This window comes from Ylistrum balloti, unplaced genomic scaffold (genome assembly GCF_031769215.1).
Source record: "Ylistrum balloti isolate Yb309-2 unplaced genomic scaffold, AGI_CSIRO_Ybal_v1 Utg370828, whole genome shotgun sequence".
Taxonomy (NCBI): Eukaryota; Metazoa; Mollusca; class Bivalvia; order Pectinida; family Pectinidae; genus Ylistrum; species Ylistrum balloti.
Window position 1 is genome coordinate 902501 of NW_026782478.1, and position 17884 is coordinate 920384.

Consider the following 17884-nt stretch of genomic DNA (forward strand, 5'->3'; position numbering starts at 1 on the left):
ATGAAAATTGGATGGAATGCTAAGGAAACATTGCCTGCTGATATTGTGGATTTGTAATATGTGATACCACTGACAAAATCAGTGTCATATTTGTGCTTTATCTGGGTTTCGAACTCGCTATATACAACAGGATTGTTTAATTATTAGGGATATTAACCTGAACCATGGTTTGGCTTATTTCCAGTGTCTGGTTTACGATTCTCTTCAGAATTGGTAAATTCCTCAACGTCACTCACATTGTTATATATTTCTGAAAGAAAGCATTAATTAAATAGTTACCGAACTCCACTGATTCTTTTAAATTCCTGGATTATTTACAGCTGAATTATTTTACCAATTAATGCGTTAATGTTCATCATACGCTAGATAGAATACGCTGCATTAATGTATCTTCCATAGTAGTACGTTTGCTTTGTTCACATTTGTATATTACCTGAAAACGTGATAAGTAGCAGAAGGACCACTATTGCGATCAGGAAAATATACCGACATCGTGTGCGCATGTTTATTGTACTGTTAACACCTGTAATGAACAAAGGATAAAAGCCTTTAAAACATTTTGTTTACTTGAAGTTGCCAGTTGACGAGAGAGAGAGAGAGAGAGAGAGAGAGAGAGAGAGAGAGAGAGAGAGAGAGAGAGAGAGAGAGAGAGAGAGAGAGAGAGAGACAGAGAGAGACAGAAAGAGAGAGAGAGGAGGAGAGTTAAAATCAACCCGAAAGTTCGCTTTATTTCCTTAATCCCATACCAAATGGGAAAAAATCAAATCCATTATATGTTATTATTGATTTTTCTAGTAAATGCAAATAGGAATTTGCGCATCAAATTTGAAGTCATTTCGATCTACTGTTGATACAACGCTTCACCACGATGTTCAGTTGACAGGGAGTAACTTGAGTCAAAGGTCACAATGTAGCGAACACTTTTGATCCACGACACACCATATCACCAAGTTAAACCCCTGCCCCATGTCTGAAGTTCCAATGACAAGCTCTATAGAGGATAGAGCCCAGCCATGCTAGAGGGAAAGAAATGGAAGGACCAACGGACACAACGAGAAACCGGCAAAGGACTAAATATCAACGAATCGTAATCTGTTTCAAAAGGCTGAAGTGGTGTTCTCGATAACATGTCTTATTGGATAAATGTGTTTGCCACTGATATCTTATTTCAACATATTTTAAACAAGATTCAGAAATAGGTAATACCCATCATTTGTCCCAATAATACTGAAAATAAGAAATCTATTATGTAGCAAATAATCTTACAAATAGAATTTCTGGAGTAAAATATGAAATTAAATGTAGCAGAAAGAAACTATTAAATGTGTTTTTAAAATGGGGAACCACTTAAAACTTTCGGCTAATCATAAACATGTCAGGGAATATTTTTTCTTATCTTTGAAAATATTGTTGTTTTGATGTTAAAATCTGCTCACGTAATACAATACAAGTACCTCGCGCATGCTTTGTTTATCAACTTCCTCCTGTAAAGCAAACACGACCACCAGTATGTATGATAAGGCTAAAATATCCCATACGCGTATTTAATACTACAGCGCTGATATAATCACCTCAATAATAATTAATTGACAATTATTAATTAGAATTATAATGACACTTAACTAACATTACCACCTTTCTCTTTACTATTCGAATACACATCGATTTGTATTCCTATACGTTTATAGTTTGTATTGTGACATTTGCTATTGTCATGCCTTAGCTTCTGATGCTTTAGCTTACATCACAAAGTACACTGATAGCTTACATCACAAAGTACACTGATAGCTTACATCACAAAGTACACTAATAGCTTACATCACAAAGTACACTGATAGCTTACATCACAAAGTACACTGATAGCTTACATCACAAAGTACACTAATAGCTTACATCACAAAGTACACTGATAGCTTACATCACAAAGTACACTAATAGTTTACATCACAAAGTACACTGATAGCTTACATCACAAAGTACACTAATAGCTTACATCACAAAGTACACTAATAGCTTACATCACAAAGTACACTAATAGCTTACATCACAAAGTACACTAATAGCTTACATCACAAAGTACACTGATAGCTTACATCACAAAGTACACTAATAGTTTACATCACAAAGTACACTGATAGCTTACATCACAAAGTACACTAATAGCTTACATCACAAAGTACACTGATAGCTTACATCACAAAGTACACTAATAGCTTACATCACAAAGTACACTAATAGCTTACATCACAAAGTACACTGATAGCTTACATCACAAAGTACACTGACTCCTTCTATTTCTTTAGCTTACATCACAAAGTACACTGACTCCTTCTATTTCTTTAGCTTACATCACAAAGTACACTGATAGCTTACATCACAAAGTACACTGATAGCTTACATCACAAAGTACACTAATAGCTTACATCACAAAGTACACTGATAGCTTACATCACAAAGTACACTAATAGCTTACATCACAAAGTACACTAATAGCTTACATCACAAAGTACACTGATAGCTTACATCACAAAGTACACTAATAGTTTACATCACAAAGTACACTGATAGCTTACATCACAAAGTACACTGCTAGCTTACATCACAAAGTACACTGATAGCTTACATCACAAAGTACACTAATAGCTTACATCACAAAGTACACTGACTCCTATTTCTTTAGCTTACATCACAAAGTACACTGACTCCTTCTATTTCTTTAGTTTACATCACAAAGTACACTGATAGCTTACATCACAAAGTACACTGATAGCTTACATTACAAAATACAGTGACTCCTTCTATTTCTTTAGCTTACATCACAAAGTACACTGACTCCTTTTTCTTTAGCTTACATCACAAAGTACACTGATAGCTTACATCACAAAGTACACTGATAACTTACATTACAAAGTACACTGACTCCTTCTATTTCTTTAGCTTACATCACAAAGTACACTGACTCCTTCTATTTCTTTAGCTTACATCACAAAGTACACTGATAGCTTACATCACAAAGTACACTGACTCCTTCTATTTCTTTAGCTTACATCACAAAGTACACTGATAGCTTACATCACAAAGTACACTGATAGCTTACATCACAAAGTACACTGCTAGCTTACATCACAAAGTACACTGATAGCTTACATCACAAAGTACACTGATAGCTTACATCACAAAGTACACTGACTCCTTCTATTTCTTTAGTTTACATCACAAAGTACACTGACTCCTTCTATTTCTTTAGTTTACATCACAAAGTACACTGACTCCTTCTATTTCTTTAGCTTACACCACAAAGTACACTGATAGCTTACATCACAAAGTACACTGACTCCTTCTATTTCTTTAGCTTACACCACAAAGTACACTGATAGCTTACATCACAAAGTACACTGACTCCTTCTATTTCTTTAGTTTACATCACAAAGTACACTGATAGCTTACATCACAAAGTACACTGACTCCTTCTATTTCTTTAGTTTACATCACAAAGTACACTGATAGCTTACATCACAAAGTACACTGATAGCTTACATCACAAAGTACACTGACTCCTTCTATTTCTTTAGCTTACACCACAAAGTACACTGATAGCTTACATCACAAAGTACACTGACTCCTTCTATTTCTTTAGTTTACATCACAAAGTACACTGATTCCGTATACTGTGAGGTATAAAGAGTAAACTGATATTGCTGTGCTCTGGTAAACAGGAAGTATTCGACTTTACTATCAATTACTATACATACTGTTTAACACCTAGTAGGAACTACAATTCTTGTAATTTTCAATGTGTTCACAGATAACAATTCAACCTCGTTTACATCCTCTGTTGGTGCCTCATTGTTCTTAAATATGACTTGAATATGTTCTCTTCCACTGTATAAGTGAAAATTAGTGTTAGATTTGGAAAATGAATGCAATATTTGAGGATGAACCGGACCTAGATCAAATAGGCAGAGAGTGGAAAAACCTTTCTATACACGATAATAAATATAACACGAGGACTGAGTCATACCTAAATAACTGAACTCACTCAACTAGGGACAGTCCGTGTAACGTACTCTACTGAAAAGTAATGGCCTCGAAATGATATGCGTAAAGTATAGTTGTACCTTTCCCATGGATGGCCATTGAACTCTGACTTACTACAGGGTGTGTACACTATCAAACTCACATTGATGAACAACTTATCATTTGAATAGGTAGCATTTTTCATGAAATTATTGGTCATGTTTGAGATATACAGGTATAGCAGTTTGTTTATAAAAATACGTCCTTTCATATCAGGGGCGGATACAGGAATTTAAGTTAGGGGGGCGTTATAATTAACTTACTTAACTCTTTCTGTCGTTATGTGATCAGCTATAATAAAGTTACTGTATACTTGAAAATTAGCCCAACTTAAGTCATCTATAGCTGTTTAGAACAGTGATAGTCATAACATACGACCAAGACCATCCAGTATACTTCGTAACTCACCCTTACTCTGCCAATTTTAGGGGGGCGTGCGCCCCCCACGCCCCCCTCTAAATCCGCCCCTGCATAACCATTACATTAATAATAAAGAGATAAAAGTTGTGTAAATCAGAAATTCCCCCTGATTTTTGATATGTGATTGTCATGGTTACCAACTCAAGAAATACTAAAAATGCAAAAATACTGCTAATTCAAACCTAACACTTTAACTTTATGTAAGAAATTTATTTCTGAATACCTGTCTTAAAATCGAAATCACTATCATGGTAATAAACTACTTACATTTCAGCAAATTCCAATTCGGAAATTCTTCACAACATGACCACGTGAAAATGCTATGAAAATTTCTCTTCATGTAAACATAGGTTTTGGTTCGAAAACACAGATTCAAGACTGTCCAATTAGTAATCTCCAACACAAAGCTAGAATATTATTCTGAAAAAAATGAAACCCCACATTGTCCACGTCAACATGACAAGATCAATCGTAGCAAGGATTGTTTTAAATTTTTTAATTAAAACCTTTATGATGCGGTAATCTAATGATAAAAAATATCACATAGACAACACCGAGAAACTGTGTACTGCTACCATATGAGAATAATTTTATTTCTAGCCATATAACAAAACCTCTTAGTCCATCAACGATACGGTTAGTCTGTCTAACCTAACCAGACCGACTTCATTCATCTGAAACGACAAAGCTAGTCTGATAATCACACAATCTTAAGTAAAGACTATGATCCAGCTCTCATAAAGTGTATCGTCAGTACCTTTTCGTTATGTTAGGTAAATAACGTTTGATTTACTTACATTGTGGGCTGAGTAACTCTGATGAAAAATGCTGTGTTCCAGGTAAAACACACACCTGAATATCCGCGATAAAAGCGGCTTGCCATCAACCCAATGAACGGGGCTACAAGGCTAACACAAACTGGGTACTCCGAGTCGCTCAGTTGTAATGTTTTTTCACGATTGAACCTTTAAAGTCCATAGGCCATAAACATGCGATCGTATACAATAACAATATATGAAATAATTTAAAAACCAGGTATTCAAATGCAATGCTATTTTTTTCTTCTGGCATTGACATTTCGTGGACGGATATAGTTACATGTTTCATTAAGACTAATTTCAATGCATTGAAAGATAAAGAATCACTACACATTTTACGTCTACAGGTTAACTGTAGTACAATAATGATAAAATTAGCAATAGGTTATGAAACAACTAACCCAAAACTTCATAAGTATTCATTGCTTTCAATGCTGCGAGATTGTCTATTCAGAAAAAATATCGTTAATATAAAGATAACAATTATATTATTATTACATTAATATATATTATCATTAAAAAGTGACAACATGACTCATGTTGTTGTCAAACCGTTCTCGTAGAATTCGTGTTTTGCATTGGTAAGTAATTCAATATACTGTCTGCATATTAAAATATATACAAAGGTAGTATTTTTTTTATCAATTTAATCGTTAATTGAGACACAAAGAAAAACTGGAGCAGTGTACAGAGGTTTATCTTACACATTTACGATCCATGTTATGATAAAACTCGCTATTATTAATGTGCCTACATTTTCCATTTTCTTTGCAAGGTATCATGCAAACGGGAAGTCAGGAAATTAAAGACGAACTTTTTTTTTTTTTTTTTTACAAAATGTTACATTTATTTAATTAAGAAAGGTTAGTACTTTGTTCGTGTTGAAACAATCGACAACAGATTTATTATGTATATGTATAATTTAATTTAGATTTACATAACACTAAATGCGGCTAACAATTAGTATGATAAAAGTGTCAAAATTATCATAAAATCTGATTGACTCAAAATGAATAAATGTCTACATACAAAACAACCACTTTTCAAATAATTTAAAGAATTAAGTAAATTTGATGAAAGGTTCACTGAACAAAGGAAACAAAACATACATGTAAACTCCAGTGCTATATAGTAGGGCATTGAAATGCAAGATAATTTAGATTCTCCTTACTGCAGTTTTTCATATCTATGATCTGTAGCATTCTTAATTTTGTATCATTACTGATTCCTATGTGAATTATCGCACATTAAAACGCAGTGCATAACGTTATGTTAAATTTGTACAGGTGATACAACTGATTTCATGAAACACATAAAGAGAGTACGAAATAAATACTTTATTTGTAGATTGCAGAAGTCAAGGGGAGAACACCACATAAAATGTAAAGGTTTCTTTTTTGGGAGGAATGTGTGATAATAATATGTATTCTGTGGGATTAATGGGTAGCATCAAAACTTTACTAGATGCTTTACTGATTCCTTGTTTTGATTTGAATTATAACCAAACCTCCACATTATAATCGTATTATCACAAGAAAACACAATCATAATTTGCAAAAATACAATTAAGGGAAAAGGAATTTGGAAAATGGGAGACCTGTAATTCCAGGAAACAGCTTTCTTTATTAAGTAACACCATGTTGATATTGATGTAGTTATGATCATAGTCATAGTGATAGTGTATGGTGGTAATGATGTTGAGAATGATGAAAAGTTTTGTCTTAATGAAATGATGATCACGTTAGTGATGGCGATAAATGACGAAAATACTGATGTATTGATGTCATGACAATGACGCCGACAATATTGAGGAGGAGGAGGATGATGATGATGATGATGATGATGATGTTAAAAAGGGATATGAACATTTTATGACATGTTTCCGTTTCTTTGCGTTATGTATGATAACTTATTTTTAATTTGTCGTTTAACACCATATCATTAATGCTATCCAAATGGAAATGAAAAAGTATTCTCTTAGTACCAAAACATCGGTGAAATAGTATTCAAAAACTTTATAAGCTTTAGATATATAAGCTACAACATTTACTTTCCCATCATTTCCTGATGTACATGCTATTTTCCAGAATCCTGAAAATTATCATCAGGTATTGATAACGGGAAAAAACTCGAGTTGTTGAATTTTTTTCTGTGGATCGAAAGAATCAAATGACCGCCGTTAATGCATGAATACAGCTTTAAGCAGTGCACTTTTCCCATACCATTAATTACATTATAAGAATGTAGAAAAAGGCAATATGAGCTTTCCAAATACAGTGTATATATACTACCCAAAAAAATCAGAACCAGCTGCATGACTAAACGGATGTTGATATAAATATAAATATATTGAGGACTTAATTAAGGAAAAAGGAAAAACGTCAGAAAAAGTCCAGTTTGGAAAGAAACAGATAACACATGTTTAACTTGGATGATGAACAGTTCACAGATTACATTGCATTGGTATTTCTGATAATAGTCATCACTCCTAATGTAAAACAATTACGATGAACTGGTGGCAATGTTGATAAGAGGCTTGGCACTTCTTTGATTGTCAACTGAATTCTGGATGATGGAAGCCAGGTACGGGAATGTCCGCAAGATTCCTATTATGGATGTGCGTAACCTACGTGCTCTTCGCAAATCATCCTCACGTAAATTGGTCTGGGTTAGTATCTGAGTAAGAAAAAATTAAAGTTGATAATATGTTTCAGTTTTGGAAGCAAGATATAAATAACTGGTTGTTTACAGTTGTCCCCGTTTAATAATTTTGAATATATCAATTGAACCTTACATACTGCAGTAAAGTGTTTTAACACAGCATCCATCATAACTGAATGTATTGTGTAATGCCACCAATAACACAATAAGCAATACATGAAGGTTATTTCACCGAAAAATATAGACAGGAGAAATTGTCATTTCTTTCACGTTATTTCTTTAGGTTTTAATAAATTTTTCATATGAGAAGATGAAATGTTACATACATGTTCCAGTCTGGACATACAGAATTCTAAGCATTCGAGAGGAACTCCGCACCGATTCTTGCGCCGTGGTGTATATGATAACATCACGTGCAGATTCTCCAGTAGTATGTGCACCTCTCTGAGGAAAACGTAGTTAGACCTAAGTTCCATAGTTGACGATTCGTTTGAAAGTTCATCTGAATTGAAATCTTTCTTATACGTCTTTATCTGCAACGAAAAATAGCAAACTGTGATATGTTAATCATGTTCTCTGCGAGACATCGTCACTTTTAACATAGGCAAGTAATTTGGTAGGAGTTCGTAAATGATTTATTTCGCTGATTTCGTGGGTTCTCTTAAAGAATTCACATGATTAACAGATGAAATAAATATCATCTTGGCACAAGTTGATTTTGTAAATATCATTTATTCATGAAAGTAATTGTAAACGAAAATGTACTTTTAAAGAACACCTCGAAACATATTGCTTTAAAATAATTATTTCCCCCTCAAGCTATGACAGCAATTAATGTAGGGCTCATATTTTTGCAGTTTTACCAAAAGTTTGAAACAAACTGGGTGTCAAAAAATGAATTCATTAAATTTATTTTCAATGTATGGAACCCTTGAAGAATAACGCCCTACATAGTATACCTGAAAGATTTACTTCTCCTATTCGGCCGTTGATAACATGAAATATGTTTGTAAGCCGCCCTCGAGGAAGAGGATTTAAATTTACCTTGTATGATGTTGAATTTTCAAATCTTTTAATTTTTTTTTCAATGGCAAGATTTGAGAATGTCTTTTTCCATTGGTACCGATGTTCGACACATTTCTCATAAAACTTGGTGTGCATGTTGCGTAACTGTATGTCATCCAAAGACATGGTCTGAAAGAAAAACAATTGTAAAGGGGTCATTTTTATATCCCTGAAATTGTGTTCAATCGATGCAATATATAAATTATTTTCCGTTATTTCGTTTATTCATATTTTTATATTATATATATATATATACATATAATTTAGTGATGTAATACGCAGATATCAGTATATATATATATATACATATTCCTCAGTTTTCTTCAGCCTACCAGAAAATATAATTGCATTCCTTTTACATATTCTCTACTAGTCAAATTTGTATGTCTAACTCACTTAAACACTTGTATCGGTGTAAACATAGCACTTTTATAATTTTGCATTCGACCCCTCTTCTGCATTAATGTTGACACAATTTCAGAACACAGTATACCATTCAATTTCTTGGTTTTGTTGATATGTTATTGCTTAACTCTACTGGTCACAAAGGCCTTGCAAAACCGTTTAAATTCACTTTCAGATATATTGATGACGTCTTGTCTTTAAATAACAAGACATTTATTGACCACGTCCATGGTATATATCCACCAGATTTGGAATACACGACATACTCTTCTACAACAGCCACTTTTCTCGATATTTTTCTACAATGAAACTAACACGGACAGTTTTTCACCAAGCTGAATGATAAACATGATGATTTCAATTTCTCTATTGTGAATTTCCCACATCTAGATAGTAACAATACCTGCATTCCAAACCTACAGCATTGAAATATCGCAGTTGATTCGATGTTCAAGGGCCTGTTCCCATTATCACGATTTTCGTGCAAGACGTCGACAACTGATGGACAAATTCGTAACACAGGATTTCAAATGATGCAGGTTGATAAAAATGTATACGATGTACGGTCATCATTGTTATCTCTTTGAGAAATAGTCTATTTCTATGTGTGATATGAAGCTGGACGTACTTGATGTTCGTTAGTTTGCGTATTTGTTCCGTTGTTGTATACCTTGTTCCCATTTGGAAACGTTACATTACTTACTTTGATTGACGAAAATTTACATGGTGGGTGTTGTTGATGAAGCAGATGATGCTTCCAGAACACCTGGTCTTATTATCCTGGTATTTTTTTCAGAAGTCTTTCTTTTGTTAATATTTCACCCTAGTTTTATTGAATTTGTCTGGATCGTGATCATGTTGACATAAAGGTATTTTCTTGTTTTTGTACATTAAAGGAGGGATTCTTAAATACAGTTTTCATCTGCATACCAACAGCATTTTAGGTTTAAAATATTCCAACAAATAAGTAGTAACATTTTTCTTTGTAAGCTTCTCATCTTTTTAATTTAGATATAATTGTTGAATATTTGTTTTGGCAAATCAAATTACCAGAAATGTCGACTTGATTTCACATACTAGCTTACACATAGGTTAATAATAAATGCGTCTTCAACATATAAAGAAATAATCATAAAATATTTCATTATAAATGATTTAAGTATTTTACGTACAATCAAATTAGATGCGTTGTCTCTACATTGTACTCCGTCGATGTGGCTGCTGATATTTCGAAGACATTCCCAGCAAAAAACATGTGAACATACGCATGTCATTTGCGTACAGCCGCCATTTTTCTCTATAGGGTAATGACATTGTGGACATTTTTTTACGTGGACGTAATATTCAGCAGATTCCGCCGGTCTTTTACCTCCCTCGATATGGCCTGTTTCATTACGTTGAGCAAGATTGTATAAGAAAAACAAGTGAAAAGCACTTTGAATACAACTTCTGAGTTAGATACAGCTGAACAAAATAATGAATTTCACTGCATCAAACAACTGTTTCGTCGTTTCAGTTCTGTTTTTCAAAAATAAAAGAATCTGCTGTGATAATAGTAGTAGGATACTGATTTGGACTTTGGAAAAAAAATTCAAAATACTTATAAACTGCGATTCTATACTACTCTTGAAAGGCGTTATTACGCTTTTATTGGCGTATTAACGCGATTTATATTTTTTTTCCTTCGAAATTTGATTTTTCTAGGCTTTCGTAGGATACATTATACCTGAACACGAATTATTTATTTGGAGATTTATCTACATTTTGATCTCTGTGAATATCCATAACCGAGATATCAAATCAATCATCCTCTCTTTTCTAGTTTAGTTGAATTTTCATTTATTCGTGCTGTCTAATTCATAACTCAACCGTGGCGAGAGTGAGACGTATTAATGGTGACAGACTTTTAGAGATATTAGATCGGTTAGATCGTGACTTTGGTATGTAAAGTTTTCATCACGAGTCAACAACTATAGACATCTATATGATATGTATGAATGTACCTGTTTGCATTTTACCTACCATTCACCTCTTGACCTTGTCTCATTGAGGTTCAATGTGGCATATAGTTGTTACGTACCATTTTGGGCAAGTCTCTTACGATAGTCTGAGTACTGGTCACAGGTTGCCGGCCAGTGAACATCGGATTGACAGGAGAAACACCAAGTCCTGTTACAGGCGCAAATGACAGGAATATTTTCGTCTATGAACCTACTGCCTACAGATACAGAAATAGGATGTGCGTCAAAGGTAAAACAAAACAGACAATAGTGAATTCAAAGCAGATGGTAAAACAGAGTGAAGTATTTAGAAGTGAAATGTGATATGTAATGTTATTTTGTAAATGTAAAAGGGGCAATGATAATAAATTAAGTAATATTATCTTATTTTCCGAAAATCTTTTGTTGATTTCAAACTTCGCAATTACACTCTCCAGGACACAGAGTATCATAAATTAATTGTACACGTGTAATTGGCGAATACTATAACATGCATTAATATTTTTATAGAATGATAATCGCTTATAAATAAGCAAAAACAGCCCATGAAAATTAATTATTTCAGATAACAAAACGTGGCCTGATGGCGACGATTCAATATTTTCCCCTTACGGTTTTCAATAATAAAAACAAACTGTATATAGTACACGTATCCACCACGAGAATGGTTCAGATCACAGTTATTTGCACATTACTTGGCGATGCTGAATCTAACTCTACAGTTGAATCAAAAGGTGTTATAAGGTGGTAGTTCTGACACCTGTACAGTTAGATTGCTACGTAGGACTCAAATAACTTTAGATATTTGATATAAGCATTACATAAACGAACTTACTGGTGCTTGCCACCAGGGCAACTTTATCACAGGACGCTGTTGGACACCAATGACATGCCTGTGAACTCTCCAGCCCCCGTTCTTTTTTCCTATTCATCCATTGGTTTGTCAGGTCACATGGCATTAGAATACGGACCAATACGTCACTAACAACTTCTTTACACTCGAATGCCTTGTTGAGAAAGAAAATTATATCAAAGGTAGACACAGATTTGAAATCGAGATATAAATGTAAAATCAACTTTTGATATTAAGATGCATATATGTGTCTTCTTCGGTTCATCTGTTTAAAGGTCACATATCACCAGTTACCTGACAAGGCATGTTGATTGTTCCTTCCCTTATCCTTGTTAGTATGTACCTTCGCCAACAATCAAGGCAGAAATAGTGTTGACAGATTAGTAGAGTACAACCGTCCGCCTGTGGGTCCTCAGATTCGCATAAACATGTTTCACACACCCTTGTTTCTGATGAGATAGGTATCGTGTTGACTAGCCCAAATGACTGCAAGATGTCTTTCTAAGTATAAAGAGAGCAACAAGACTGGGTGATAAACATCGATGTACTAACAATGTCAAACATACACTACACAAAGAGTAATTTCCACATCAACATGCACTGCGTAATAATGTATGTTTAAAAAAATTCAAAAATATCTTATCCGTGAGATAGAAATACAAGCCATAAAGTATGAAAGCGAGGCTGCAAGAAAGCATCATTGTAAATTTCTTATATTTGGCGTCTGATTAATCGCGAATTCGATTTCTTCGCGATGATTTGTGCAACAATACGGACACAGGAGTCTTAAAGAGTCCTGGTCTTTGATAGTTCATCATTAGCGACGTCATTTCTAAATCAGCGTTCGCGAAATCGTATTCGCGAATATGTTGGAACAGGTAAGTTCGTGAAATAAAGTATTCGCGAAATCTGTATTATTTACAGTACTTTAACATTACTGACCTTTCCTGCTCGAAGAGTCCGGTATGCTTCATGTACAGACATGACAGCACAAGGAGGGTTGGCAATTGAAGTGGCAAGATGACCGTACGGTGGGATACCATCTCCATCTCCTTGTCTGTAAGGTCATGGATGCATTTAAGAATGGCGTAATAGATTGACGTTATCATGAGCAATTATTATAAAAACATATTTATTAGGTAATTCAATTAAAAAATGAAATGAGTACCTGTGATGTTCCAAAGTCTGATATATAGCTGCCGCATTCGCTATTTCTACTATGTGGTCAAGTGATGAAGTAGAGCCTTTCTTCTGGGCAAGTTTGGACTTTAAATTATCAGTTTTCATGTCAACAACATTTCCATCAGTTTCGAGCTGCAGTTTTACCCTAGAACGTCCAGCAAAAAGATTCTATAGAGCTTTACTTGTAATAAAATCAATCTCTACAGTTAAGTTATTTTTATCGTTTCTTTTAGCTAGTATTTTCGTTGTTTTTGTCATTAAGGATATTTCCCGATGATCTTTTTAGGATTGATTCCAATAAAATGGTAGCAGAGTTCAAATCACCAAATTTTGCAAGAACAATATTTTGATTTGTTTACTTAACTTTCACAACGACACAACACTATAATCACTGTAAAATACATCCAAGTGTTAGTGTCTGGATGAATGATAATAAACAACAACATATTTTGGAGATAAGTCTGCAAAAATAGTTTACCAATATTCCGCTTGATCAGAACTAGACGACCATCCAGACATTTGCCAAAGTATCACGAGAACATTCATTGCTTCCCCTTTCAGGGTCAAAATGAGTTGCTGAGAAACACAGTTGCTAACTTGTAAGTCCCAATTTGCGCAAGACTCTGCCATGTCTGCCATGTCCTGAACACTCTCCTTATCAATAATACATTTACAAAATTGATCTTCCAAGTCATTTTTACTCAGTGATAGATATGTCGTGTCGATTCCGCCGACAACATTGCTAATGACGTCGTTACCGAAGTCAACAACTGATGACTCTTCATTTTGTTGCAGTTCCTCTTGTTTCCAAACCTTCACTGGGGTATCAATAAATATACAGTTGCCTTTTCTGCTGAGTTGTGCATCGTGGATAATTGATGCACCTTTGTATTGTTTTGTATGGTGAAAGTAACTTGTCTTCCTTTTGATGTCAATAGATTTATGATACCGGTTTCTTTTGAGAGGCCGATTCTGAATAACACAAAAATCACCAAACGTTAGTGTTCGTCGTTGAACAACGAGATTGTCCTCGCTTTGTAACATAGCATCGTCCATGTTTTCTATGGTAATATCAGCGACGTCCGCTTCTAATTCCTTGATGTAATCGAATTCATAGAAACGCTTTTCGACGTGATCAATGCCTTTGAAATGTTGTTGTATCTTGGGTTTGGATCGACATCCTTTCGTTTTCCACCGTTTTATGTTTTTCTCTTTACTCTGCGGAAAATATCCACTGTGACCTGAGGATGTACGAAAGACACACTAGTCAATACCACCTATCAATACAGTACTAATTGGCTTATAGTTCTTTGTTAATTATATGGTAATTTAGTTCATTTTATTTACAACAACATAACATAATACTGCGAGGTATTAAAAAAATAAGATTCATTTTCAGCAGATCTAATTTTACGTCAGATATGATGTGTACGGTTTGTCATACTTTTAGAAGTGTTGAATACTAACAATTGTTTCGCTAGTTACCTCTGTATCCTGGACATTTGCAGTATCTGTCAAAGACGTCAGGGTAGTGGATCTCATAACGAACCTCAGGTACCTTGATGTGGTGATAATTTCCCTCCATCACGCTGAAATACGTTTAATTCAATTGTCAAATAGAAGGCAAACACAGAAAACAAGAACCGTTAACAGAACTTTTGAATTTTGTATAGGTTGACGATTACACACAAAGTTCTGGTGTCAGTCGATATAGACCAAACATAGATCCAATTATTATTCAGGTTGTTGTTACAAATATAAAACGGAAAGAAATGCCAGTATGTAAACAAACTCATAATTCAAAGAGCAAAATACGAATAAAAGAAAGATATACACGGAGACTCTTGAAAAAGTGCAAAGGGAGTAAGACCAGTGGTTCGGGAAGAAGAAGCGTCTTCTGCTTCATCGATGACACCAACCCAGCCAGGTATATCCTGGTCAGTCTAAAATAAGTAATGTAACGTTTCCAAATGAGAGTAAGGTTAAACAAAAACGGAACCAACATATGTACAATGCAGCATCAAACACGTCAAGTTATTACTGAAAATGTTTCGAAACTTATATTCATCAGCTCCGATCATAAATGTTTAAATCATCATAACTTACTCTCTGAAGTAAGTATGATTCCTTCTCCAATAGTGGAAATAGCTCTGTTCTGGCATAGTTGGTTGTATACGCCTCTGTATCCCTCTAGTATGTGTTTTACCAGATCGTTTGGAACTGTCACTTGCCGTATTATCCTCCAATCTTGACACGTGGTGTATCGTGTGACAATTCAGTTTCAGATCAGTTAGGGACGACACTCTACTGTTGGGATACATATGCTGTACTCTGTATTTGCTATCATGGTATGATAACGTACTCGCCTTGACTTCACATTCAGCAGAATAACATGCAAACCGAAACGGGACGGCGGATCGTTCGTGCATCACCAACCTTAAGTCCAAGTTTTCTACTTCCCCATTATCAATAACATCAACAATTGTGTGAGGTAAAGTCCATCTTTTCCTCTTGTTGAGAGAATAAACCTCGCCAACCTTTTCATAATTCAAGTTGTGCTGCAATCCACCATCTGGTAAATATTGTTTCAGTGTACTGCTCACTTCTAATTGATTTCCTTCGTCATGTCCGTTACCAAACATGAATTTATAGATCTTTCCTGTTTCTTTCACATCCCTATTGCGACACAGGTAGCAAAATGTGCTACCTCTGTTGTACCCATATTTGCTTTTCTTTAGTACCATTGTGCTCAGTTTCGTTTTTCGATGATGATCAAATACACCTAAAAGATCAAATACACAGAAATCATTGATGAAACAAAACAAAATTAATAAAAAGAAAATTAATGGATTTTATTCTATTGTATCATCCTATCATAAAAATGAAGTGTGAATGTTTTGGTCTTGATCTGGTTTCGATGATAAATAAACCTTTTTTTTTTCATTAAAATTGTTCGTTATGAAAACTCGATCGTTACATATGATTTCCTCAATCGCCTCCTAGGTTTTAAAATATGGCTCTTTACATAACTGACGAGTCCAAGAAGGACTCATTATCTGGCACGTCTTTATCTGATTCTAAGTTTATATTGAAAGGTGGTGTTATTCAGTTGCTCGTCTTTTGTAGAATCGCCGACATTTTGTTTCCTTGATAATTTGAGACAAAACATATTTTGTTTTATCGTGAAAATGCTATGATTTTAATATATCTAGAATATATCCTTTCCAACTTATTGGTATTCCAAATTAAGACACACAACATAAACGTTATATTTTCCTTTAACAACAGAAAATCCGCTTTGATTTCTATTGTAGTAGACCGATCTCTCAAGTTTTAATATTCTAGATAAGACAATAACTTGTTAAATGTCAACACGTTTTAGGGGAAAAAATATGGTTCTTTAATCTTGGGAATGATAGTGAAATAATTATTGAAATTCAATTTTCATGGATTTAAAAAACCTATTTCCTGGACATTTCATTTCGTGGATAAACATATTTCAAGAAGTGTATTTATACTAATTATCTCCGTTCGTGGATACGTCAATTTCTTGATTAAGAGTACCCACAAAGTGAACCACAAAAAATCCACGAAAATGAATGATATCGCAGTATGCTATTTAAATCATTCCAATTCTCCCTTCCGGTCTTTACAGATGTATTAACAAATCTTTTTTTACCTGTTGGTAACAGTGCTATGTGTATTTATACATGTAGTGCCTACTAGTGTTGTTATCATTGTGTGTCTGATATGTAGTATTTGTGTATATATAATTTTAAAAATACAACCAACGCGTTAGTTCGCTGACGTTTTCAGGCCTATATAGAATATATGTCAATATATTTCTTAATACGTGTATATAAGATTTTTACAACATTTACTTCTTACATCATATACTGACATAAGTAAATCTACACCTGTGTTAATGAATAGTTTCATGTTCAAAGAAGTAATTAATATGATATGAAATATCTACAGAAAAACATCCCAAAATCTTTTTGTTTTTACACTAAATAATATTGAAGAAATATCAGTGGATATGTGATAAACAGAATTCGTTCCCTAGGTGAGTTTATGCATGGCGTTCACAGAAAGCCGTCTGATAGATCAATATAGCGTGTGTGCTATTTTTGTGTAATATGGTACGTGTCTCTGTGTATGTTTATATACGTAATGAACTTCATTTACTTCCATATACTACACACATTTACATACATCGGCTAACGATGCACTTACCTGTATCTTTGTAATGCTGTTAAACATCTATGATATGCTTGAACAAGTCATACTTACTTACAAGGTTTTGTTTACAATTGATTGTGCAATCCCCCTGTTTACAACACGTGATATTTAGGCGGTAAATTACGAATCCCTACGTTTGAGATAATATCGGCACAATGCTA

General features: G+C 34.2%; 2 protein-coding genes across 2 annotated transcripts in view; both read right to left on the bottom strand.

The window, feature by feature from the left end:
* Positions 1-503, bottom strand: part of LOC132558829 (uncharacterized) — a 6138-nt gene extending 5635 nt beyond the window's left edge. Inside the window, exons 1-2 of the mRNA XM_060223439.1 lie at positions 434-503; positions 158-250 (exon numbers count right to left, since the gene is read on the bottom strand). Coding sequence (XP_060079422.1) covers positions 158-250; positions 434-503 — 163 coding nt within the window. The remainder of the gene's footprint in view (positions 1-157; positions 251-433) is intronic.
* A 7314-nt stretch (positions 504-7817) lies between these two features.
* On the bottom strand, positions 7818-16225 carry LOC132558830 (uncharacterized). The gene is made up of 12 exons (XM_060223440.1): positions 15588-16225; positions 14967-15070; positions 13960-14722; positions 13468-13626; positions 13242-13356; positions 12594-12800; positions 12282-12453; positions 11527-11664; positions 10619-10830; positions 9021-9170; positions 8303-8509; positions 7818-7991 (listed from the first exon to the last, which is right to left on the bottom strand). Exons 1-12 carry the CDS (start codon positions 16223-16225, stop codon positions 7818-7820), a joined length of 3039 nt encoding a protein of 1012 aa, XP_060079423.1.
* Positions 16226-17884: the final 1659 nt, after the last annotated feature.

Bases quoted from the DNA above. Each gene is read 5' to 3' on its own strand.
- LOC132558830 (XM_060223440.1), bottom strand. From the start codon at position 16,225: ATGGTACTAAAGAAAAGCAAATATGGGTACAACAGAGGTAGCACATTT. The intron at 12,454-12,593 runs GTAACTGGTGAT...TTTCTCAACAAG, and splicing joins CAATCAACATGCCTTGTCAG to GCATTCGAGTGTAAAGAAGT. The intron at 11,665-12,281 runs GTAAGTTCGTTT...CTGTATCTGTAG, and splicing joins TGCCCTGGTGGCAAGCACCA to GCAGTAGGTTCATAGACGAA.